General features: G+C 36.3%; 1 protein-coding gene across 1 annotated transcript in view; it reads left to right on the top strand.

Moving 5' to 3' along the window:
* The window catches only part of SLF1 (SMC5-SMC6 complex localization factor 1), an 80,871-nt gene that overhangs the window by 8,361 nt on the left and 45,946 nt on the right, over positions 1-26,564 (top strand). The window contains exons 2-8 of the mRNA XM_059416667.1: positions 1,144-1,257; positions 1,415-1,490; positions 2,626-2,866; positions 15,802-15,964; positions 22,456-22,599; positions 25,030-25,176; positions 26,026-26,172. Of these exons, the coding sequence (XP_059272650.1) occupies positions 1,144-1,257; positions 1,415-1,490; positions 2,626-2,866; positions 15,802-15,964; positions 22,456-22,599; positions 25,030-25,176; positions 26,026-26,172 (1,032 nt within the window). The remainder of the gene's footprint in view (positions 1-1,143; positions 1,258-1,414; positions 1,491-2,625; positions 2,867-15,801; positions 15,965-22,455; positions 22,600-25,029; positions 25,177-26,025; positions 26,173-26,564) is intronic.

The raw sequence follows: 26,564 nt of genomic DNA on the forward strand, positions 1-26,564 counted from the left end.
TGAGCAGCTGCCTTCGGCTCAGGTCATGATCCCAGCGTCCTGGGATCCAGTCCCACATCGGGCTCCTTGCTCAGCAGGGAGCCTGCTTCTCCCTCTGCCTCTGCTGCCATTCCGTCTGCCTGTGCTCGCTCTCTCCCTCTCTCTCTCTGACAAATAAATAAAATCTTTAAAAAAAAAAAAAAGTTAAAAAAAAATACTGTGAGGTGTTGTCTTTCTTGCTTAATAAATGTGCCACTTCAAATATAAGTGCTTTATGAAGTACATTTGTATGTGGATTAAGGTCTCTATTTACATAAATTTGAAAACTGATTTTTTTTTCAGTTTACTTTATAGGTGATAAAATTAACTTATAACAGAGTTAAGAAATGTAGATTGGGAGTAGAAAACAGATTCATTAAGTGTGCCTCGTATCCTAAGTTATTTGGTGTAAATGCTTTGGGAATAGGAGTTCTATCAACTTCTGTAATGACTTTTAGGTACTCTTCAATATTTGTCCAGAAATATTTTAAAAATTGTTATAAAATTTGATTAGGTTTCATTGTCCACAGTGTACTTGTTTCAGAGGCTCTTAGCAAAAATGTCCTTTTAAAATGAATTTAGTATCACTATGCTAATATTTCTGTAAATAATCCTTTCTGAAGAATTGTTTCATCAGTGCGTTTTAGTGTCAAGTAACAGGAATGCAAACATTCAATTTTCAAACCACCAAAAAAATCTCTCTACAGTCACATTTTGGGAAGATAACTTTATTATTTTTTTTTAAGTTTTATTAATTTCTGAGAGAGAAAGAGAGCATGTGAGTTATAGGGCAGAGGGAGAGAGAAAATCCTCAAGGAGGGTCACCGCTGAGTGGGGAGCCCAACTCAGGGCTCAATCCCAGGACTCTAAGAGATCATGACCTGAGCTGAAATAGAGTTGGCCGCTTAACTGACTGAGCCACCCAGGCACTCTGGGAAGATAACCTGATAAACCAATTTCTGTTGCATATAGGCAGTCTTAACATTGGTATTTACAATAAAGCCTTATATGTTTAATTCATTAAATGTTTTTTTTAACTTTTAATACTCATTGTTAAGAAAAAATGTCAATACTGTGAATATTACCTTTAACATGTGTTATCTTATTTATGTGTATTTATGTTAGATGGAAGATGGTGCTCCAAAGCATATCATCCAAATGACAGGATTTAAGATGGAAGAAAAGGAAGCTCTAGGCAAATTGCTTTTAAAACTAGATTGCACTTTTATTAAGAGTGAGGTGAGTACAAAAACTTATAAAATATTCAAGATAGACTTGAAAAATAATACTGGTCCAAGAATGATAAAATACCCTCTTGATATAAGAATAAGGTAAATGTGCTGTAAAGGAAATCTTACCTTAGTAACATTTTTTTCATTTGCATTTTTCCTTCTAGAAGTACAAAAATTGTACACATCTTATAGCTGAACGCCTGTGTAAGAGTGAAAAGTTTTTAGCAGCTTGTGCAGCAGGTAAATTAACTACCTTTCTCCTTTGGAAAAAAAAAAAAAAGCCTTCATGTTAAAAAAGAAGTACCTTAATCTCCTGAAGATAGATAGTATTATTACTATATCAAACATAAATGTGGTTTTATCTGAATATATTTCTGAAAATATTTGTTATGAATTTTTTGTCTAAGTTTTCTAAGTAAAACTTTGTAACACATGAAAACGTGCCAAAGAGGCAGGAATACTTACTCAAACAAAGATTTAATGTAAGTATTTTATATCAGAAAAACAACAATGCCCCCCCTCAAAAAAAAATGCTTTTGTCAATATCTCAGCTGTTCTCAGCAAATGTGTTTTCTTTGATCTGTCATTGAAAAGAACCTGTTTTTGTTCTCCTTCTACTGTATCCCTTCCCATACATGCTATGAAGCAGTGATCACCCTATTGTGTTTTTCTAAGATTTTTAAATTCCATAAACCCTGATTAGAACTTAGTGTCTTGCCCTCTCTGTCACCCTTGATGTTTCTTTTATAATTTCTTCTACTGTGATTGAGCTAGCATATCATTAGTTCACTGTTTGTCCAAAAATATGTGTATATGTATAATGCAGTAAATTTGTTATTTTTTAGAGTAATATGCCAGAAAGATACTTGGATTTATTATTATCTCCACAAAGGAAAACATATATTGTCCCTGCTTGAGAAAAATTAGCGATTCCCAGATAAAGGAACTACAAATGTTATTAGATATTCTGAAAAATTCCCTAGCTCAATAAATTTGTTTTACAAAGTATAACATTGCATAAACATAATTACAGTTGTTAGCATAAGAAGAATAATATATAAATCTCAGCCAAAACTATAATAATAGTAGACATAGCTTTAGTAATACCACATTTATTTTAGTAAGTCTTAAATTTGTATTTAGGAACATTTAGATTTAGAATCATTATGGGAAAGGTTACATACAATGTTCAGTGACATCATAGACCTCTACCAGAAATTTGGGGGGAAAAACATAATCCCAAGATAATATTAGCATTGTAGCCTAAGAATCTCATGATGATGAAGGTCAAACTTTACTTGATATTTGGTCTTTATTGTTGAGCATTCATTAGAACCAAAATTCTTCTGTGACTGACAGTTGATTTACTTTCTAGGAAAGTGGGTACTAACTAAGGACTACATAATTCATAGTGCCAAAAGTGGCAGATGGCTTGATGAAACAACTTACGAATGGGGCTACAAAATTGAAAAGGACTCCCATTATTCTCCTCAAATGCAATCTGCACCTAAAAGATGGCGTGAAGAACTGAAACGCACTGGTGCCCCTGGAGCCTTCCACAGGTGGAAAGTTGTTCTTCTTGTTAGAGCTGATAAACGAAGTGATTCTCTTGTAAGGTAAGATGAGATCTCATAAAAGATAAGCAATGAAAAGAAAAAAAATTTTTTGGTTTGCTTGAATACCTGCCTTTCTTTAAAATTACTGATTTCATCCAAATGAGCCATGGTGATTTGCTCTAATCTCTGAGTTAAGTGATTCTGTACTTAATTAAGTATATTTGTCTAATAAAATAAGATCTACTTTATAGTATTGCTTTAAATTATTCTTGGGTCTCTGTTTAACTTTCCATGTTAATTCTTTTGGCTAACTCAAGAAAAATTTTAAAAACTTGGAAGATTTTTGTTTTCATTTTTGAAGCAATTTAAAATTTTGATAAGTATTTATCACAGAGCCTTTTTTTCCCAATTCATATGGTGCAGTCTTAATGATTCATAATGCTTCCTTCATTATTTCATTTCTTTCTAACTTTTACATCATATTTTTAAAATAATTATTATTTGGTAAACTATATTCTGAGACTGCAATGACTTTTAGGGGGCTGCAAAGGCCCTTTGTCACCTTTATAGAAGTATAATTTATAGGCAAGTAAAATGCGCATATTTTTACTATACATTTTGATAAATTTGAACAAATTTATACACCTGTTTTACCACCCCCACATTACAGTAAAGATCTGCAACATTTATGTAATCTTTTTTTTTCCACTTTGTAACCAATTTTATTGGGATGTAATTTAGAAAACAATGTTCATATTTTAAGGGTACAATTTAATGATTTTAGTAAATGTATGGAGTTGTGCAGTCATCAACACAAGTAAGCTTTAGGTATTTCCGTCACTCCCAAAAGTCCCATTATGCTTGAATTCCATTAAATCTTGCACCTACCCTCAACCTGAGGAACCAGAGATGTGTTTTCCGTCTCTAGGGATTTGCCTTTTCTGGACATTTCATTTAAACAGAGTCATACAAAATGTGGTCTTTTGCATATTTGGGGCTACTTCACATAATATTTTTATGGTTCACACATATTGTATCATGTGCCAGTATTTCATTACTTCTTTTTTTTTTAATTAAATTTTTTTTTCTTTTTTTTTTTTAGTAAACATATAATGTATTTTTATCCCCAGGGGTGCAGGTCTCTGAATCGCTGGTTTATACATTTCACAGCACTCATCATAGCCCATACCCTCCCCAATGTCCATATCCCCACCACCATCTCCCATCCACCCTCCCCCCAGCAACACTCAGTCTGTTTTTTGAGATGGAGTCTTTTATGGTTTGTCTCCCTCCCAATCCCATCTTGTTTCATTTATTCTTTTCCTACCCCCCAAACCCCCCACATTGCATCTCCACTTTCTCATATCAGGGAGATCATATGACAGTTGTCTTTCTCAGATTGACTTATTTCATAAGCATAATACCCTCTAGTTCCATCCACGTCGTTGCAAATGGCAAGATTTCATTTCTTTTGATGGCTGCATAGTATTCCAGTGTGTATATATACCACCTCTTCTTTATCCATTCATCTGTTGCTGGACATCTAGGTTCTTTCCATAGTTTGGCTATTGTGGACATTGTTGCTATAAACATTCGGGTACATGTGCCCCTTCGCAGCACCACATTTGTATCTTTAGGATATATACCCGGTAGTGCAATTGCTGGGTTAATATTTTCAGTTTTTTTTTGCACTTAATTGTTTTCAGCATAACAGTATCATTATTTTTTTCACCACACCCAGTGCTCCATGCAATGCGTGCCCTTTATAATACCCACCACCTGGTTCCCCCAACCTCCCACCCCCCCGCCACTTCAAACCCCTCGGATTGTTTTTCAGAGTCCATAGTCTCTCATGATTCACCTCCCCTTCCAATTTACCTCAACCCCCTTCTCCCTAACTCCCCATGTCCTCCATGCTTTTTGTTATGCTCCACAAAAAAGTGAAACCATATGATAATTGACTCTGCTTGACTTATTTCACTCAGCATAATCTCTTCCAGTCCCGTCCATGTTGCTACAAAAGTTGGGTATTCGTCCTTTCTGATGGAGGCATAATACTCCATAGCGTATATGGACCACATCTTCCTTATCCATTCGTCCATTGAAGGGCATCTTGATTCTTTCCACAGTTTGGCAACCATGGCCATTGCTGCTATAAACATGGGGGTACAGATGGCCCTTCTTTTCACTACATCTGTATCTTTGGGGTAAATACCCAGGAGTGCAATGACAGGGTCATAGGGAAGTTCTATTTTTAATTTATTGAGGCATCTCCACACTGTTCTCCAAAGAGGCTGCACCAACTTGCATTCCCACCAACAGTGTAAGAGGGTTCCCCTTTCTCTGCATCCTCTCCAACACATGTTGTTTCCCGTCTTGCTAATTTTGGCCATTCTAATTGGTGTAAGGTGATATCTCAATGTAGTTTTAATTTGAATCTCCCTGATGGCTAGTGATGATGAACATTTTTTCATGTGTCTGATAGACATTTGTATGTCTTTATTGGAGAAGTGTCTGTCCATATCTTCTGCCTATTTTTTGATATGATTGTCTGTTTTGTGTGTGTTGAGTTTGAGGAGTTCATTATAGATCCTGGATATCAACCTTTTGTCTGTACTGTCATTTGCAAATATCTTCTCCCATTCCGTGGGTTGCCTCTTTGTTTTCTTGACTGTTTCCTGAGCTGTGCAGAAGCTTTTGATTTTGATGAAGTCCCAAAAGTTCATTCTCGCTTTTGTTTCCTTTGCCTTTGGAGACATATCTTGAAAGAAGTTGCTGTGGCTGATATACCCAGTAATGCAATTGCTGGGTAAAGGGGTAGCTCTATTTTCAGTTTTTTGAGGAACCTCCGCACTGTTTTCCAGAGTGGTTGCACCAGCTTGCATTCCCACCAACAGTGTAGGAGGGTTCCCCTTTCTCTGCATCCTCGCCAGCATCTGTTATTTCCTGACTTGTTAATTTTAGCCATTCTGACTGGTGTGAGATGGTATCTCAGTGTGGTTTTGATTTGTATTTCCCTGATGCCGAGTTATGTGGAGTTCATGTGTCTGTTGGCCATCTGGATGTCTTCTTTGCAGAAATGTCTGTTCATGTTCTCTGCCCATTTCTTGATTGGATTATTTGTTCTTTGGATGTTGAGTTTGCTAAGCTCTTTATGGATTTTGGATACTAGTCCCTTATCTGAAATGTCATTTGCAAATATCTTCTCCCATCTGTCAGTTGTCTTTTGGTTTTGTTAACTGTTTCCTTTGCTGTGCAAAAGCTTTTGATCTTGATGAAATCCTAATAGTTAATTTTTGCCCTTGCTTCTGTTGTCTTTGGTAATGTTCCTAGGAAGAAGTTGCTGCAGCTGAGGTCAAAGAGGTTGCTGCCTGTGTCTCCTCAAGTATTTTAATGGATTCCTTTCTCACATTGAGGTCCTTCATCCATTTTAAGTCTATTTTCCTGTGTGGTATAAGAAAATAATCCAATTTCATTTTTCTGCATGTGGCTGTCTAATTTTCCCAGCACCGTTTGTTGAAGAGGCTGTCTTTTTTCCATTGGACATTCTTGCCTGCTTTGTTGAAGATTAGTTGACCATAGAGTTGAGGGTCTATTTCTGGGCTTTCTATTCTGTTCCATTGATCTATGTGTCTGTTTTTGTGCCAGTACCATACTGTCTTTGTAATAGAGCTTGAAGTTCGCAATAGTGATGCCACCAACTTTGGCTTTCTTTTTCAATATTCCTTTGGCTATTCGAGGTCTTTTCTGGTTCCATATAAATTTTAGGATTGTTTGTTCTATTTCTTTGAAAAACTGGATGGGATTTTGATAGGGATTGCACTAAATGGGTAGATTTCTTTAGATAGCATAGACATTTTCACAATATTTGTTCTTCCAATCCATGAGAATGGAACATTTTTCCATTTCTTTGTGTCTTCCTCAATTTCTTTCATGAGTACTTTATAGTTTTCTGAGTATAGTTTCTTTGTCTCTTTGGTTAGGTTTATTCTTAGGTATCTTAGAGTTTTGGGTGCAATGGTAAATGGGACTGACTCCTTAATTTCTCTTTCTTCTGTCTTGTTGTTAGACAAGATTTCGGTGCATTGACTTTATATGTGCATTGGCTTTATATCCTGACACTTTACTGAAATCCTGTACAAGTTCTAGCAGTTTTGGAGTGGAGCCTTTTGGGATTTCCGCATATACTATCAGATCATCTGCAAAAAGGGATAGTTTGACTTCTTCTTTGCCAATTTGGATGCCTTTAATTTCTTTTTGTTGTCTGATTGCTGAGGCTAGGACTTCTGGTACTGTGTTGAACAGCAGTGGTGATAACGGACATTCTTGTTGTGTTCCTGACCTTAATGGAAAAGCTTTCAGTTTTTCTCCATTGACAATGATATTTGCGGTGGGTTTTTCAGAGATGGCTTTGATAATATTGAGGTATGTGCCCTCTATCCCTACACTTTGAAGAGTTTTAATCAGGAAGGGATGCTGCACTTTGTCAAATGCTTTTTCAGCATCTATTGAGAGTATCATATGGTTCTTATTCTTTATATTATTAATGTATTGTATCACATTGATTGATTTGCGGATATTGAACCAACCTTGCGACCCTGGAATAAATCCCTCTTGGTCGTGGTGAATAATCCTTTTAATGTATTGTTGGATCCTATTGGCCTGTATTTTGGTGAGAATTTTCGCATCTGTGTTCACCAAGGATATTGGTCTGTAATTCTCTTTTTTGATGGGATCTTTGTCTAGTTTTGGGATCAAGGTGATGCTGGCCTCATAAAATGAGTTTGGAAGTTTTTCTTCCATTTCTATTTTTTGGAACAGTTTAAGGAGAATAGGAATTATTTCTTCTTTAAATGTTTGGTAGAATTCCCTTGGGAAGCAGTCTGGCCCTGGACTTTTGTTTGTTTGGAGATTTTTGGTGACTGTTTCAATCTTCTTACTGGTTATGGGTCTGTTCAGGTTTTCTATTTCTTTCTGGTTCAGTTGTGGTAGTTTATATGTCTCTAGAAATATATCCATTTCTTCCAGAAACTCGAATTTGTTGGCGTAGAGTTGCTTATAGTATGTTCTTATAATTGTTTGTATTTCTTTGATGTTGGTTGTGATCTCTTTCATTCATGATTTTATTTATTTAGGTCCTTTCTCTTTTCTTTTTGATAAGTCTGGCCAGGGGTTTGTCAAACTGATTAATTCTTTCAAAGAACCAGCTCCTAGTTTCGTTGATTTGTTCTGTTGTTTTTTTAGTTTCTATTTAATTGATTTCTGCTCTGATCTTTATACTTTCTCTTCTTCTGCTGGGTTTAGGCTTTCTTTGTTGTTCTTTCTCCAGCTCCTTTAAGTGTACGGTTTGGTTGTGTATTTGAGACCTTTCTTGTTTCTTGAGAAAGGCTTGTACCACTATATATTTTCCTCTCAGGACTGCCTTTGTTGTGTCCCACAGATTTTGAACTGTTGTGTTTTCATTATCATTTGTTTCCATGAATTCTTTCAATTCTTTTTTAATTTCCTGGTTGACCCATTCATTTTTTAGAAGGATGTTGTTTAGTCTTCATGTATTTAGGTTCTTTCCAAATTTCCTCTTGCAATTGAGTTCTAACTTCAGGGCACTGTGGTCTGAAAATATGAAGGGAATGATCACAATCTTTTGATACCGGATGAGACCTGATTTATGTTCCAGGATCTGATCTATTCTGGAGAATGTTCCATGTGCACTAGAGAAGAATGTATATTCTGTTGCTTTGGGATGGAATGTTCTTTATATATCTGTGATGTCCATCTGGTCCAGTGTGTCATTTAAGGCCTTTATTTACTTGTTGATCTTTTGCTTAGATTATCTGTCCATTTCAGTGAAGGGAGTGTTAAGGTCCCCTACTATTATTATATTATTGTCGATGTATTTCTTTGATTTTGTTATTAATTGGTTTTTATAGTTGGCTGCTCCCATGTTAGAGGCATAGATATTTAAAATTGTTAGGTTTTCTTGTTGGGCAGACCCTTTGAGTATGATATAGTGTCCTTCCTCATCTCTTATTGTAGTCTTTGGTTTAAATCTAATTGATCTGATATAAGGATTGCCACCCCTGCTTTCTTCTGATGTCCATTAGCATGGTAAATTGTTTTCCACCCCCTCACTTTAAATCTGGAGGTGTCTTTGGGTCTAAAATGAGTTTCTTCTTGATGGGTTTTGGTTTTTTATCCATTGTGATATCCTGTGTCTTTTGATTGGGGCATTTAGCCCCTTAATATTCAGGGTAACTATTGAGAGAGATGAATTTAGTGCCATTGTATTGCCTGTAAGGTGACTGTTAGTGTATATTGTCTCTGTTTCTTTCTGATCTACTACTTTTAGGCTCTCTCTTTGCTTAGAGGACCCCTTTCAATATTTTCTGTAGAGCTGGTTTGGTGTTTGCAAATTCTTTCAGTTTTTGTTTGTCCTGGAAGCTTTTAATCTCTCCTTCTATTTTCAATGATAGCCTAGCTGGATATAGTATTCTTGGCTGCATGTTTTTCTCGTTTAGTGCTCTGAATATATCATGCCAGTTCTTTCTGGCCTACCAGGTGTCTGTGGTTAGGTCTGCTGCCAATCTAATGTTTTTACCCTTGTATGTTAACAGCCTTTTCTAAGGCTGCTTTCAGGATTTTCTCTTTGTCACTAAGACTTGTAAATTTTACTATCAGGTGATGAGGTGTGGACTTATTTTTATTGATTTTGAGGGACATTCTTAGCATCTCCTGGATTTTGATGTTTCTTCCCTTTGCCATATTAGGGAAATTCTCTACAATAATTCTCTCCAATATACCTTCTGCTCCCCTCTCTCTTTTTTCTTCTTCTGGAATCCCAATTATTCTAATGTTGTGTCATCTTATGGTTTCACTTATCTCTCGAATTCTCTCCTCGTGGTCCAGTATTTGTCTCTCTTTTGCTCAGCTTCTTTATTCTCTGTCATTTGGTCTTCTATGTCTCTAATTCTTTCTTCTGCCTCATTTATCCTAGCAGTAAGAGCCTCCATTTTTTATTGCACATCATTAATAGCTTTTTGATTTCAACATGGTTAGATTTTAGTTCTTTTATTTTTCCAAATAGGGCTTTTATCTCTCCGGAGAGGGTTTCTCTAATATTATCTATGCCTTTTTCGAGCCCGGCTAGAACCTTAAGAATCGTCATTCTGAACTCTAGATCTGTCATATTAGCAATGTCTGTATTGATTAGGTCCCTAGCCTTTGGTACTGCCTCTTGTTCTTTTTTTTGTGTTGAGTTTTTCCGCCTTGTCATTTCGTCCAGTTAAGATTTGCTTTCTCGTCCTCTGCAATTTCACTGTTCTCCTGGGTGAATGAAGTTGGTCTTGGCTGGGTTTCTTGTTGATCTTCTGGGGGAGGGGCCTGTTGTAGTGATTCTCAAGTGTCTTTGCCCCAGGCGGAATTGCACTGTCCTTACCAGGGGCCGGGCTGAGTAATCCGCTGGGGTTTGCTTTTGGGAGCTTTTGTTCCCCGAGCGCTTTCCGTAGAGTTCCAGAGGACAGGAATGAAGATGGCGGCCTCCCAATCTCAGGCCCGGAGGAGCCAGAGCTCAGGTTCTCACTCCTCAGTGCGCCATCAGAGAAAAGCGCCCAACTGCCCCCCTCTCCCTGGCCTCTGATTGCGCTTGGAGGAAAGTGCTCAGTGGGTCACACTTGGAGAAACGCGCCCAGTCGCTTCTGTCTCCGTGGCCTCCGGCCGCGCTCCAAGCTCACCCAGCCTGCGACCAGTTCAAGGTAAGCCCGAGCTGAGAGCTCACTCCTCAGCTTTGTTGCTGTAGCCAGCTTCCCTGCTCTAATACCTGCAAGCTCTGCGACACTCAGGCATCCCCAGTCCTTCTGTGACCCTGCGGGACGTGGGGTTATGCTGACCCCATGTGGGCTTCCCCCCGGTTTAGCCTCTGGAGCGATGTACCTCCGTGGAGCAGACTTTTAAAAGTCCTGATTTTGTGCTCCATTGCTCTGCCGCTTGCAGGGAGCCGGCCCCTCCGCCTGCGGTCTATCTTCCCGTCACTTTGGATTCACTTCTCCGCAGGTCCTGCCTTTCAGAAAGTGATCGATTTTCTGTTTCTAGAATTGTTGCTCTTCTTTTCAATTTCCTGTTGGATTTGTAGGTGTTCGCAATGGTTAGATAAGCTATCTAGCTGATCTCCTGTTCCCTGATGTCGTCTCAGCCTGCTATTTCTCCACCATCTTGACTCCTCCGCCAACATTTATGTAATCTTACAATGTTCTTGTCATTACACATTTACTAGTGCCTACCAATACAAGACAACCATTGATTTTCTTTCTGTCACCATACAATAGATTTATCTTTTCTTTAATTTTCATGTAAGTGGAATTATTCTGTATATACTCCTTTGATATAGTTCATTTGCTTAACTCATTACTTCTGAGATTCATCCAGGTTATTGTGTGTTTTTAGGAGTCTATTCCTTTTTCTTGCTGAGTAGTACTCCATTTTGCAGATATATCACTGTTTATTCACCCATTGATAGACATTTGTTTTTTGTTTTCGTTTTTGGGGCGTTTTTTTCTCTTATGCTAATATAAATAAAGCTGCTATGAATATTTGAGTACAAGTCTTAATGTATATTTGTTTTTCTCTTTCTCGGGTAAATACCAAGAATGAAATTTCTGGCTCAGATGGCAGTTGTGTATTTAACATTATAAGGAAATGCCAAACTATTTTCTGAAGTAGTTGTACTATTTTACATTTCCTCCTAGCAATGTGCAAGATTTCAAATGCTATGCAATTACTTTGGTGCTATTGTCCAAAAATCACTTGAGTATATTTGTGTGGTCTATTTCTGGGCTTCTTACTGCATTGGTATCTGTCTACCTTACACTAAAAGCACATAGTTTTGGTTACTATAGTTTTATAATGAGTCTTGAAATCTTATAGGTTGGGTGAGCCTCCTAACTTTGTGTTGTTCAAAACTGTTTTGGTGGTTCTGGAATTTCTATATTTCCATATATGTTTTATAACCACCATGTCAATTTCTACAACAAAGCAAACTCAGGTTTTGATTGCAATTGTATTGAATGAATAGGTCAAATTGGGGAGAATTGAGGTCTTTAGAATGTCAAGTTGTCCTATTTATAGACTCCTTATCTCTTCAGGTCTTTAATTTCTGCCATTAATGTGTTAGTTTTCTCTATATAAATCTAGTACATATTTTGCCAAGTTTAATAATAGGCACTTCCGGGGCACCTGGGTGGCTCAGTGGGTTAAAGCCTCTGCCTTCGGCTCAGGTCATGATCCCAGGATCCTGGGATCGAGCCCCGCATCGGGCTGTCTGCTCCGCGGAGAGCCTGCTTCCTCCTCTCTCTCTCTCTGCCTGCCTCTCTGCCTACTTGTGATCTCTCTCTGTCAAATAAGTAAATAAAAAAAAAAATCTTTAAAAAAAAAAATAATAGGCACTTCATGTTTTGGGATGCAATTATAAATGGACTGATTGCTTTGAATGTTTTTAGGTGCATCTGTTGAGATTATTGGCTTTTCTCCTTTATTCTGTTAATATGGTAAATTATTTTGATCAATTTTAAACGTTAAACCAAACTTGTATTCCTGAGATAAACTGTACTTCATCATGGTATATTACCATTTTTAATAATTGCATATTCTATCTGCAAATATTTTTAAGAGTTTTTGTGTCTTCATTCTGAGCGACTGACAACTGTAAAATAGATAAATTTAATATCATGGATTTTTTTTTCTTCCATAATTAGGAATTAAGAAATGGTTGCTCACTCTAACCATTTCTTTTTTAAGAGAAAACGAGAGCTTGGGGACTTGAGGGTAGGGATCTTAAGCAGGCTCCATCCCCGGTGCAGAGCCTGGCATGGGGTTCAATCTCAAGACACTGAGGTCATGACCTGTGCTGAAATCAATAGTTGGACACTTAACTGACTAAGCAACCCAGGTGCTCTGCACTCTGACCTTTTCTATTGAAGATTTTACTAGAGGTACTAGATAGTACAATAAGGCAAAGAAAATAAATAAGAAACATAGGATTAGATAGAAAGAAATAAAGTAATTCTCTTTATTTCCAAAAGATATGGCTAAATACTAAGTAATTTATCCGGAAAAGCTATTAGAAGTAATTATTGATTTCAGCAGGATGGCAGAGTAATAAGTCACTACATAAAAATTACTATTTTTTATATGCTAGTAATGGTCAATTGGAAATTAAAATCTTAAAAGCAAGATATTGGGGCGCCTGGGTGGCTCAGTGGGTTAAAGCCTCTGCCTTTGGCTTAGGTCATGTTCCCAGAGTCCTGAGATCGAGCCCCGCATCAGGCTCTTTGCTCGGCAGGAAGCCTGCTTCCCCCTCTCTCTCTGCCTGCCTCTCTGCCTACTTGTGATCTCTCTCTGTCAAATAAATAAATAAATAAAATCTTAAAAAAAACAACAACAACCAAGATATTACCTGTGGTTTTTCGCAGTTTGATAATGTATCCAAATGTGTGTGTGTCTTATGTATTATCTGTTATTTATTTGTTCGTATTATTTGCATGGAGTTTCTGACCTTGGATGTGTGGCTTTTTATCTTTTATTATGGAAAATTCTCAGCCATTATGTTTTAAATTCTGTTGTCTTCTTTTTCTTGTGCTCTATTACCTGTGTTTTAGGCAAATTAATTCTTTTCCACAGTTTCTGTATGTTCTGTTTTGTTTTGTTTTTAACTTTCTTCCCATTTTTTGTTTCAGGTGGATAATTTCTATTGACCTATCATTAAGTTCATTGACTCCATCCTTAGTTGAATGTAGTCTATTCTTAAGCCTGTCAAAGAGATTATTCTTTGATAGTGTAACACTTATTTCCACCATTTTTATGTACTCAGTTCCTGATCTCTTAATGCAGTTTATTCAGTTTTTTTCCTTTGTATTTTCAAACATTTCAGTCATAGTTAATTTAAAGTCACTTTCTGATAATTTTAGCAAATGTGCTTTATATTCCTCTGTCTCTTGACAGTGGTTTGGTTTCTTCTCTTTTGTGTATGTCTTGTATTGTTTTCTTGCATGTGTAAGATTTCACATATAGATCAGTGGAGGCTCAAATAAATATTTATGTCCAAAAATGGGCTTACTTTTTTCTGTAAAGCTGTTAGTTGAGTTAATCTTGTCAGTTTTTGAGCAGGTTTTAGATTTTGTTAGTGCTATAGATACCTTTAGTGCATCCTTTCTGGTTACTCCTGCAGTAGAGTACTGTTTCTTTGTGCTTGGCCTGGTTCTTGGGTGTGTTTTTCTTTTTTTTTTTTTTTAAGAGTTTATTTATTTACTTGACAGACTGAGACCACAAGTAGGCAGAGAGGCAGGCAGAGAGAGAGGGGGAAGCAGGCTTCCTGCCAAGCAGAGAGCCCGATGCAGGGCTCAATCCCAGGACCCTGAGATGACCTGAGCCGAAGGCAGAGGCTTTAACCCACTGAGCCACCCAGGCGCCCCCGTTCTTGGGGTTTTTAATCGATGTTTTTGCTTCACTGTCAGCTTTCCGTAGTGCCCGCATGCCTGGGTCATAGGAGGACTGTCTTGTCATTCTCTTCCTTTCTTGCTTGTTACTCCTCTCTAGGTTGAGGCTAAGAGTAAGATATGTTTTGGTTCTGCTGGTAGACTTCAGTCTTAAATATTCTTTGTGTTCTTGTTCTCTGGTGTTGGCACTTTCTCAGTACTTGTGTCTCAGTTACCCATGGCAGCCAAATTCTGCTTTGTATCTGTGGGCAGGGTTTTGGCAAGAGACCGTTTTCACCCTCTGCCCCAGTGTTAGATTTCTGCTTTGTATTGATGCGGAAACCTATGTTTGAGTGGCATTTCTTCTGCCGCTTGCCCAGGGACAGATGGATTTTGCCTTTATCCCTCGTCCAGAAACAGTATACTCTTTTTTGGGCAATGCAGCAGGAGGTTTTCCTGCCCCTTTCTCAGGGCACATAGATTTTACTTATGTTCTCCCAACAGAAGCAGTGCATCTTTTCCTGGATTCTAAAAGTATATTAAGACCTTACCCCAATAACTTAGGACATTTTCTTCATGTGAGCGAAGGATCCAGGGAAGTGGACCAGGTTTAATGTCTATCTTTTGGTGATCAGCTGGTCCTCACTGGCCCACTTGTGCTACCCAGTAGGGAATGTTATCTGCCCTTAATCTTTTTCATGACTACTGAGGCAAAGAGGTTTCAAGTGAGGGTGAACTTTCCTTGAGTCAGTAACTCCCAGATACTATAAATCATCATGGTACTTGCCTTTGGCCCTTAAATTTGTTACAGTTTTACCTACTTTTATGACAGCTACTTCTCTCCTGCACCCTGGCAAAATGAAATAATTTTTTGAGTATCCGGTCTCTTCACAAAGGGGTTTATCATTATCACTCTTAGGGAAGTTAAGTTCCTTGCTTGGTTATTACCTTTGCTCTCTGATGGGTTTGTGGAAAGTTAAGATATTGTAGATCATTTGGCTTTTTCTTAATGTTAAGTGATAATAGTGTTCTCTTGTGACTTTCTAAATCCTAAGCAGCCACAGAACTTTCATGAAACTTTTGGGATGTCAAAAGTTAGTTAATCAAGAATTAATTTTTTTATAAGAATTCTAGCAACTGTAGTTCCTTTTCTGTAGTTTAGAATGATTTCCTTGGAGGTGGTTGCCTTCTGAAGTAGCTACATTCAACCTCTTTCATTATTCTTTTGGCTTATGGAGGTGATTTTTCCTTAAGGAATAAATTCAACATGCTTGATTCTTAAAAAGTCTTTCCATATCAAGAAATGGGTAAACAGAAGAGCGTGATTTCTTTAACATCTTCTCTGAGCAAGTTATAATTTAAGAAATCACTGCAGTAGTTATTCTCCATGGCACTCAACTCAGGGGGATTTAATTCTTTCAGAAAGTTCCACGCCTACTCCAAGGAAGTAATTGATTTAGATAATTTGACTGAATATGCTTTTTTTTTTTTTTTTTAAGTTCTTTTTGTACTCTTTACATTTTTATTTAGAGTTCTGGAGGCTGGAAAAGCAAATGTTATTTTACCAAAAAGTTCACCAAGTGGAATAACTCATGTGATTGCAAGTAATGCAAGAATCAAGGCTGAGCAAGAAAAAGACCATTTTAAGGCTCCATTTTATCCAATTCAGTATCTAGGGGATTTTCTTTTAGAGGTAAGTAAAATAAGTAAAAATCAATTTTTAGTGATTATAGAATATCCATACTGTGAAATATGTTAAAAATTAAAATGCGTTCTAAAGTTTAAAAATACAGTGATTAGAAGTATAGTTGACCTTTGAACTGTATAACTTATAAACAGATCTAATAATTCAGTACAATACTCTCAATATATTCTCTTTTCATGATTTTCTCAGTAACATTTTCTTTTTTTAAGCTTACCTTATTATAAGAATGGAGTATGTAACCCATATATAAAATACATTTTTCAGCTATCGCTAAGATTTCTGGTCAACAGTAGGCTGTTGAGTTTTGGGGGAGGGCTACAAGTTATATGTAGATTTTAGGGGGGGGGGGGGGTATTGGTGCCCCAATCCCCATGTTCTTCAAAGATCAGCTATAATTAAAGTGACATATTTTTAAAGGCAGTTGCTTTCAATTATTTAAATATTTGAGATTATTTCTAATAAATATGGAAGAAGCTTGCTTGTTGAATATAAAATGTCTTCTTTTTGAGTCTCTATTTTAGTTTTCTATGTTTTAGTGATATTTACTACAAACTAATTTTAGCATTTTATGTCAGAGTACAAATAAAGTAGCAGTGAACCATGGTATGATTTAAGAATATGTAGGTATTTTTCCCATGGAAAAAAAAGATTTAGAAATAAGTCTTTCTAAATCTTTTTTGTAAGGATTTAGAAATATTTTCCTGTCCTGTTCCTCTACCTCCTTATTCCCATTTGGTACAAAGGCCACTTAAGTTGTTTGAATGGGAACAGTCCTAGAAGAAATTCTCTCTGGAAATAAAAGAATTTTTAAGAAGGGTCACTCAAGGTAGAGAAACCTTAGTATGTTTAAAAACGCCACCTTGATCTTGTAGGAAAAACTGACTCCTTAAATGTTTCCATCTCAATAGATGCTATAACCCTTTATCTAACTTACGTAGAGACCTGTTAATAACCCTTGAAACCTTCCTCTCCCTTATTCCCCACATTTTGCCAATCAACTCCCTTTAATTTTATCATCTTAAATACCATTCAAATCACAGTGCTTCCCTCTTCCTATATTAACATCATACTGAGTTCATCATCTTTTCTCTGTCCTCCTAAAATAGACTCTTAAGTGCTCTCTACCTTTTAACTCTTGGTAGTGTACTAATTACTCTTACCTTTTTCTTCTCAAATCTATTCTACATCATTCAGAGTATCCAAAATATTCTGTGTAAAACAATTCTAATCTTGTCACTGTCCTACTTAAACTCTCCAGTGGCTTCCCATTGCTTTTAGGATAAAGTCCTAAACTTCCAACATGGCTTTAAAGTTCCCCACAGAATTCTTGTCAGTCTTGCCTTTCAGGTGTATCCTGCTCAATTTTTTTCTGTGCTCAACTATAGTATAATAAAACTGCCTTCTCCCAATTTCTTTTCTTTTTTTTTTTTTTAAGATTTTATTTATTTATTTGACAGAGATCATAAGTAGGTAGAGAGGCAGGCAGAGAGAAAGGAGGAAGCAGGCTCCCTGCTGAGCAGAGAGCCCGATGTGGGACTCGATCCCAGGACCCTATGACCTGAGCGGAAGGCAGAGGCTTCAACCCACTGAGCCACCCAATTTCTTAAACAGGCTAAGCTACTTCCTCTCTCCGTGTCTTCTCAAAAGCTAATTTTTCTCCCTGGAAAGGTCCTCCCCAGTACTCTTACCCTCTATGCCTGCCTGCCTTCTCTTCATCATTCAAATTCCAGTTATAATGATGCCTCTTCAAGGAATCAACTGTCTGATTACGTGGTTAAAATCTGTTTTCCCCATGTAAACCAAAAGGACCATGTCATGAGGATGATACCTCTCTTTTCCATAGTTATATCTGAATAATCTAGCATAAAGCCTGGCACATGAGTTCTCATTTTGTGTTAAATTAATAGAGAAATTATGAAGTTTCTTTGAGTCTTCCAAGAGTAGATATAATACATTGTTCTGTAGTTACCCTTCCGTACTGAGTAGCAGCAATGTAGATTGGAAATATGACCTTATTTCAGGGGATGGATCTGCTTGGACTATAGATGATCTTGTTGCCTTTGACAACGATGGGTCTTGGAATGGGCATGTCAATCAGTTCTGATCTGTGGGACATGAAGAGTAATATGTAAGAAGTTCTGGGAAGTTTCTTCATCCTTCTGAAGAGATAGCCTCTGGCAGCCTGGCTCCTATTAGATAAGAACATGGGAGAATGTAATCTAAATTATTACTATCAGCCAATTTTTGACCATGAGGGGAAGCATCCTCAAGATGAAACCAACCCTGTAGATAGCAAAATGTAGACACACAATGTGAATCCTTGCCAAGAGACTTAGCCAACCCTGAAACCTGTCTTAGCACTGGACCACATTACCATGCTGTGAGGTAATAAAACATCCATATTATTTACGTGACTTTGAGTTGGTTTTCTATTACTTGCTGCCAAAAGCCTCCTATGTTATCTACGTATCTGAACAGTTTAACTGTTAATAGAATGAAAGCCATTCTTGACTAGATTAGTAAAAGTATCTGAATTTTCTTTTTTTTTCTATGGAAACAAATGAATAAAGTATAAACTATGATATACTTTATCCATAGTCTTATTTTATTGCAGTAATTTGATGGCATTCAGATTCAATTGCTGAAATATTGGAGGGCAGCAATAGTATATCAAGTAAAAGCAGATACTCTATAACTTACATTTGTTTTAGAATACATTGTTTTATGAATTCTGGATTAGGCAGCTGGGAGTTCATAACTACATTCCAAATAAGGAAAGCATTTTGTGATAACTTCTGAGAAGAAAATAGTTAACTTCATGGTAATATGTTTCTTTTCTTTTACCACTTTGGCATATAGCATATCATATTCCTCATTAGATGGATTCTGAAGTATCTTCTGAGAATTGCCGTGTAAGATGAAGGAGTTAAAAATAACAAGCAATTGTTTAAAAAAACTTTTGTTTAACCTGCTTATACTTTTTTGCTTATACTCTTTTTTTTTTTTTAAGAGAGCTCCTGAGTAACAGAATTAGGGATCTGTTTAATTCAGGTTTGTAGATATTTATTGAAGGCTTTTGATGTACCAGGCACGATGCTGTGCACTAGGCAAAATGAGTAAGAGCACATATTAGGCTTCAAGGTGCTTACTATTTCGTGGTGAAAACAGAACAGAGAAACTTAATTTAGTGTGTATTGTGCTTTGGCAAATTCAAATGTAAGGTAAAGGAATGTAGAGGAACAAATGACTAATATATCTCAATTGTTTGGCCCAAGGAAGGCCTTGCTCCCCAAAAAAGGAGGATACTTAGGAATACTTAAAACTTCTTTTGACAGTCTGCCTAAGAAAGAAAATTAAAATTGAACTGCAGAAAAGTCTTAAATACAGTAGGAATGATAGAAGAAAACATTCATTTTTTTAATGGCAGATCAACTGATTTGTGACCCAGATTTATAACTGATTAGTTTTTTTAGCACAGGAAAGTCCTCTATCCTGAGACTGAATTTCTTCCTTTGTACATAGAAGCTAATACTATCTTACTTTGGTTGTTGTGAGAACTATTACAGCTGTTATTGTAGACTAATATTTATTGAATGATTACTATGTGCCATGCTCTCTCTGCTAAGCATTATGCACCCTTAATCAATCTCTCTGTTTACTTATCTTTCTTTTCTTTCCATCCCACCCTTCTGTTCTTCCTTTCTTTGTGCACCCAACATGAGGCTTGAACTCACACCCCAAGGTCAGGAGTTGCATGCTCTCCCGATGGAGCCAGCCAGGCACTCTTATATACCCTTAACCTTACTTTTATAAAACATCATATTCCTGTGTGTATGTATTATAGCCTCATTTTATAGTTGGAATGAAGTACATGAAGTACAAATGAAGTACAGTAAGCTTCGAGTATTTGCCCATGCTCCTGCAACTGACATGTGTCAGACCAAAAATTTAAGACTTCTTTCCTTAACTGCTCTTTCCTATACACATTTGGTTATAAGTAGGTAACCTTGGGTTTGTAGGGGTATTAGTAGGTAACCTTGATATTCACCTGGTCTCTTTCTGGGTAGTTAAAAATACCTAATGCTTTTAACAGTGCCATAACTAGTAGTAAATCTTAAGATCTTCAGATACATTTAAGAATCAGGGTATGGATACTAGCAAAGAACCATGTAGAGCACTCTTTGCTTACCTCTCTGATTTTGTATCCTGTGTCATGAATTGTGTGGTGAATGCCATGGCTGAATCAAGGAATAAGACCCAGGGACTTATACTTGGGTCTCTATACCTAGTGTAAAACAATAGTCTCTCTATACCTAGTGTAAAAAGTCTCTCTATACCTAGTGTAAAACAATAAACCCCATCAAATAGCTGAATCAGAAGCCAGGCGGACTGTCATTGCCACGCTGTGCTACTTTACTCCTAGATAATAGAATAATTTACTGAATAAGTAGGCTTTGGTCATCTATTTGGAACACAAATTGTACTATATAAGAGAGACTAGACATGGCCTTTTTTTTGTAGGTCATATAGGAGACACTTAACACAGTGTCTAGTATATAGTTGGCACCAAAGAAATATTTATACAATGAGGAATAAGAGGGGTGCCTGGGCGGCTCAGTTGCTTAAGCATCTGTCTTAGGCTCAGGTCATGATCCCAGCGTCCTGGGATCGAGCCCCACCTTGGGCTCCCCACTCAGGAGGGAGTCTGCTTCTTACGTTTGCTCACTTGTGTGCTCTCTCTCTCTCTCTCTTTGAAATAATAAAAAAAATATAAAGATTTTTTAAAAGAAATAAGGAGGGGCGCCTGGGTGGCTCAGCGGTTTGGGCTGCTGCCTTCGGCTCGGGTCATGATCTCAGGGTCCTGGGATCGAGCCCCGCATCGGGCTCCCTGCTCCGCAGGAAGCCTGCTTCCCTCTCTCTCTCTCTCTCTCTCTGCCTACTTGTGATCTCTGTCTTTCAAATAAATAAATAAATAATCTTAAAAAAAAATAAAAATAAAAATAAAAGAAATAAGGAATAAGCAATGAATATTTACAGATAAAGAAAATACTTCCTATATATTTCATTAAAGTATTCAATTAAAGTATTAGTGATTTGGAGAAAAATACATATTGATCATTTCACTCTATAAAAAATATATTATTCTAAAAAGCTTCCAAATTTCCTCATTTGTCAGGTTATGGTTTTTAGTTAGTTAATTTATGTAAGGTACTTGCTTTGTACATTTTATTTCACAGGTCAATATCTAACATCTTGAAATAGATACATAAGTAAATAGATCTAAGATTAGAAAATAGTATGTTCTTGCCTCGTTAATGATAATGGAATGTTCTTTTGCTTTACTGGATCATACTAGATTACTGAAATCTATGTAGGATTAATTCATTCTGTATTTTAGACCTTTCTTAATGCTCTGGGCTGTAAGGATGTATCCTCCCATTGTCAATCAGTTTTAAATTTAAAGCCAGAAAGTCACTTTTATCCCACTTCAAGTAGTCCTTAACAATAATTATGGTTTGTACATTCAGAGTAATTCTTTCTTTGATGCCTGGCATAGGAAGAAGGAAAGTTTTTCATTTTTCTTAGTTTTCAGTTTTACTTTCTTGAATAAAAAGAAAGTTAATCAAGTACTCTCAGGAATTGTTCTTTGATTGGAGGATTGCAGTCTGCTAAAAGACCCTCACATCTACATAGGAATCCCAGGACAGGTGAAAGGGAACCAAAGATGACACCATAGGCCTTACATATTTCAGTTTATATCATAACTGTTCCCTTAGAGGACAGTGATTCTCTCATTTCTTAGTAAAGATCAGGAATCTCTGAATACCATCCCTTAAGTGCATTGTAGTATATGTCATGAACTCATTTTTACTTCCATCTCTTTATTTTGCTGAACTTTTAGAATTCTATATATAGGTACATATGCAAATGTCTTAAACATCATTGGTAGGTGGTTTATGAATTCAGTTTGTTTTTCTTGGCAAGAAAAATTTAAATATTTGATAAAGAGTTAGGCAAAAGTAATTGTTTATTGCTATTCAAGTAAAATAAGAGCTGTGAATTCTTTTAGGCCTCTTTTCCTCTGTGTATGTAGTAGACTTGCAGATTAGAAGCCTTATCGGTAAAAACCTGAAAAATAATCAGAAGTAATCTAATCTGAAATTTATTTTTATCTATATTGTACCTTTAACTTGGACTGGAACTAGGTAAAACATTTCTGTTCTTGATTATTCATGAAAAGGCTTGATTGTTACTAGGCCAACAAAGCATTATATTTTTTGAAGATACACAGAAATCACTTAGCTATTCAGGACCTTTGTTTTGAATTATTTTCCTTGAAAGAATTTACTACCATTTAATAATTTTATTTAGGAGGAGGAATTTTACCTTCTTTTGCAGTTAGATAATGTTGGATAATGTAAAGTACGTGTTGTTATTATACTAAATTGATTGTCTGAACCATTTATATATACATACAGAAAGAAATTCAGAATGATGAAGATTCCCAGATCCATTCTGTTTGGAATAAATACAGCAATCAGGAAAAAAACAAAGATTTCTGGAAAGATAAGGGATTTCTTAAAATGAAAGATGCCTTAAAAGAGACCATGTGTAGGACCCAGGTAAAACTTTATGGGCAAAAATAAAAAAATGTACATTTCTGGTTCTTGCATCATTATTTTGGGGGCAGCATATGGTAGAAATTATACGAATTTTGAAATCAGAGCTAGTATTTGAACCTAGCTCTGTTTTTATTATCTGTGATTTGAGCTTGTTCAAGATATTGCCATATGTCCCAGTTTTTGAGACTTTTATTGAAATAACACATATATGCATATAAGAACACACAGTTCCTAATGTGTAGTGCATTTTCAACACATGAGAATTACTTATAATTCCCCTGATGTTTAACATAAATGTATTTCTTATAAAGGATTCTTCTCTTTCAGTAATTATGTATATTCATGATTCATGACCTAAAGTCTAGTATTTTGCTGCATATTGAACAAATTTTTTTAAGTGATACAAATGAATTCTATTTTGATTTAATAAGGAAGACAAACAGGAAGGACTTTGAACTTGAACCAATGAAAAGTAGATTAAGAAAGCATGTATGTGGCTCTCCTATAAAACTTTTCAAATAGCGGCAACCAAAAAAAGGCATTATTACTTCTACCCTAGAATAGCTAATGTTTAATTATGCTCAATTTCATACTGTACTTTATGAAACAGACTATTTGATTTACCAGATCACTGGCCTAGTATTATTACTTAGTCTAAACTAAATATTTTTTTTAAAGATTTATTTATTTATTTGACAGACAAAGATCACAAGTAGGCAGAGTGGCAGGCAGAGAGAGGAGGAAGCTCCCTGCTGAGCAGAGACACACAACCACCCCCCCACCCCCCCCACCCCCCGCCCATGTGGGCCTCTATCCCAGGACCCTGGGACCATGACCTGAGCCGAAGGCAGAGGCTTTAACTCACTGAGCCACCCAGGCGCCCAAAACTAAATTTTTTAAAGATTTATTTATTCGAGAGTGAAAGAGGGCACATGAGGTGGGGAGGGGCAGAGGGGAAGGAAAAGGGAAACTGGCAGATTTCCCGCAGGTGCACAGTGACTCTGAGATCACGACCTGAGCTCACCTGAGCTGAAACCAAGAGTCAACAACCGAGAGTCAGACCTTTAACAGACTGAGCCACCCAGCATAATAAGAGGCTTTTTGAGCTAATCTGTCTGAGAAAAATGCATCATAAGCCACAGTATAAAAATTTGGACTTTCAGAAAGGAATGTAAAATGATGGGAGTTACTAAAATAAAGTTTTTTTTTAACATGGAAAAAAGAATCAAATGGAGATTATGCAAAAGATGGGAATTATGAAAATACATCAGTTTATGTTGTATAACACTAAAATTCAGGTACAAATTTCTATTTTAAAAAATCAGTTTCTTTGTACAAAAAAATCAGACACCTAATCGTAGAGAACTGATGGTCACCTGAGGGACAGTAGGGGGGATGGATGAGGTAGGTGATGGGGATTAAGAGTACACTTACCATGATGAACACTGAGTAATGTATAGAATTGTTGAATCACTATATTGTATGCCCGTAACTAATAATATGTATGATATATAATCATATATAACTTTGTATAATGAGTAAACAATATGGTTTTAATACTCCTTAACCTTATTAAAATTTTATGTTCTGTAAAAAGATTTTTTCTTAAGCTTTCATTTATTTATTAGAGAGTGAGAGAGCGGGAGAGGGGAGAAGGTCAGAAGGAGACTTAAACTCCCCATGGAGCTGGGATCCTGATGTAGGACTCGATCCCAGGACTCCAGTATCATGACCTGAGCTGAAGGCAGTTGCTCAACCAACTGAGCCACCCAGGTGCGCCTGTAAAAAGATTTTTTGAGATGTTTTTATCTGATATGTCTAATAATCGCAAGATTCTATTTGGTCTACGTCTAAAACTATTTTTAGAAATACTTGGAAAAATAGGAGCATCTGCGTGGCTCAGTTGGTTGAGCATCTGCCTTTGGCTCAGGTCATGATCTCGGGGTCCTGGGATCAAGCCCCCCATTGGGCTCTCTGCTCAGTGGGGAGTCTGCTTCTCTCCCTCTGTGGTCTCTCTCTCTCTTTCTCTCTCTCTCTCCATCTCTCAAGTAAATTAATAAAAATCTTCAAAATTTTTTGGAAATTTTGGAAAAATAAAATAATGAAGATAACCAAATTGTGTTTTTGACTAATTGTATGACAAATGGGGGGGGGAGTAGAGATTCCAAGAAAGATTAATAAAAGTACCGACATGAAATGTATATGTGAACACAATATAAACCTTCCTGAACAGAAATCTACATTTCTCTGCTTCATTTTAGTGTAGCTAAGATGTAATACAATTTCAAGGCTCTTTACTATAGTTAATCTTGTATGTATGTTTTAGAAAGCCTACCTTCCTGAATGGGTTTTTCTGTTGTGGCTTGCATTGGTTGTGTTAAGGCTATGTTTCATCCACAGTCTAATTGAAGTTTTCTTCCATACATGTAGAAAGAAATGAAAAATCATGATGAAGATGTTAATGTTAGTTCTCTTTTGACTGAACATCACAAAAAAGAAAAATTCAGAGATTCCAGTAGAGATTTGAAACTTGTTAAAATGGGAGATACCTTAAGAAGGCACACATGCAAAAGTCAGGTGAGACCTTCCAAATGAAAAATGATTTATAATTTTCAGCCCTTTTCTAAGTCTATCAAATGTAATGATACTCAAAACATTGTTCCTTCTGAATTACATTTACAGAAATGTTTATAAGGCATTTGTGTACAATTTTAAAAAGAGTATAAAAGAGTGTTATGTATGCACCAGCTAGGTTAAGAAATAGAGCATTACTAGTTTAAGAGCCTACTGTGTCATCTCCAAACTATATCCTCTTTGTTATCTCTCTTCCCATGGGTGACCTCTATCTTGGCATTTTTGTTGTTTTCTTGTTTTTCATTATAGTTTTGCTGGCAGTGTCCTTATCTCTAGCAATATATTGTTTAATTTTGCCTGTTAACGAACTTTTTGTAGTTGATGGTGTTCATAGTCATGCTTTTTTTTTTTTTTTACTGGCATATATAATCTTTAATCCATTGATTTGCAACTATATCTTTAACCATTTTACTTACAGATATAAGTAAATTTGGGTTTCATTTTCTTGGTTTATGTCTGCTTGCTTGGTTTTTGCAGTTATGAATAGTTGTGCCATGAACAATGTGAACGTTCTCTTACACGACTCTTGGTGCACATATACAAGAGTTTGTCTAACTTAGGATATATTCCTTAGGGTGGATTTGCTAGGTTGAAATATGTAATGCCCAGCTGTGTTCCAAAATGTTTCCCTAATTTATACCAACTTTAACAATGGATGAGGTTTCGTTTTTGATAAAACTATTTTTTTAACATTGTATACTTGTGTTGTAAGTCATATTCTTGAGGGTTTTTTTGGATTTTGTAACATCTGTCATTCCTGTTGAGATTTAATGGTGTTCTGAATACTTGTAGAAGGAAATAAAGAAAAGGGATGAAGATATTCAAAGGAGTTACACTTTGAGGAAAAAACGCAAAAAAGAAAATGAAAGAGATTCCAGGAAAGACATTGAACATAACAAACTTAAAAGTACCTCAAGAAAGCACATATATAGAGATCAGGTAAAACTTTCTAAGCTGAGCTAAACAGTTAATTTTCTTTGGCTTCCATAATATAATCTAGACATAACATCTTATTTTATAATTGCTTGCTGTGTCAAATATAACCTGCACCCCTTGAAAAAAATGGTTTTCAGTTGATCTGGTGTGATATTCATAACTAATGTTGTAATTAACTTTAGTTTATAAAGACAGTATTTTTTACATGCATACACAAGGAAATCTGAATTAATAATCAGGATATTCAAATATATTATGATTTGCCTGAATGTCACAAAAATGAAAAAGAAATAAAGGTTCTGAAAAAAGAGGCTAAAATTCCTAGAATAAAAATCCCTTAGGACTACATGTGTAAGGAAGTTTGGGTAATGCATTCTAATCTAAATTTTAGTTTT

The sequence above is a fragment of the Mustela nigripes genome, chromosome 12 (assembly GCF_022355385.1).
Source record: "Mustela nigripes isolate SB6536 chromosome 12, MUSNIG.SB6536, whole genome shotgun sequence".
Classification (NCBI taxonomy): Eukaryota; Metazoa; Chordata; class Mammalia; order Carnivora; family Mustelidae; genus Mustela; species Mustela nigripes.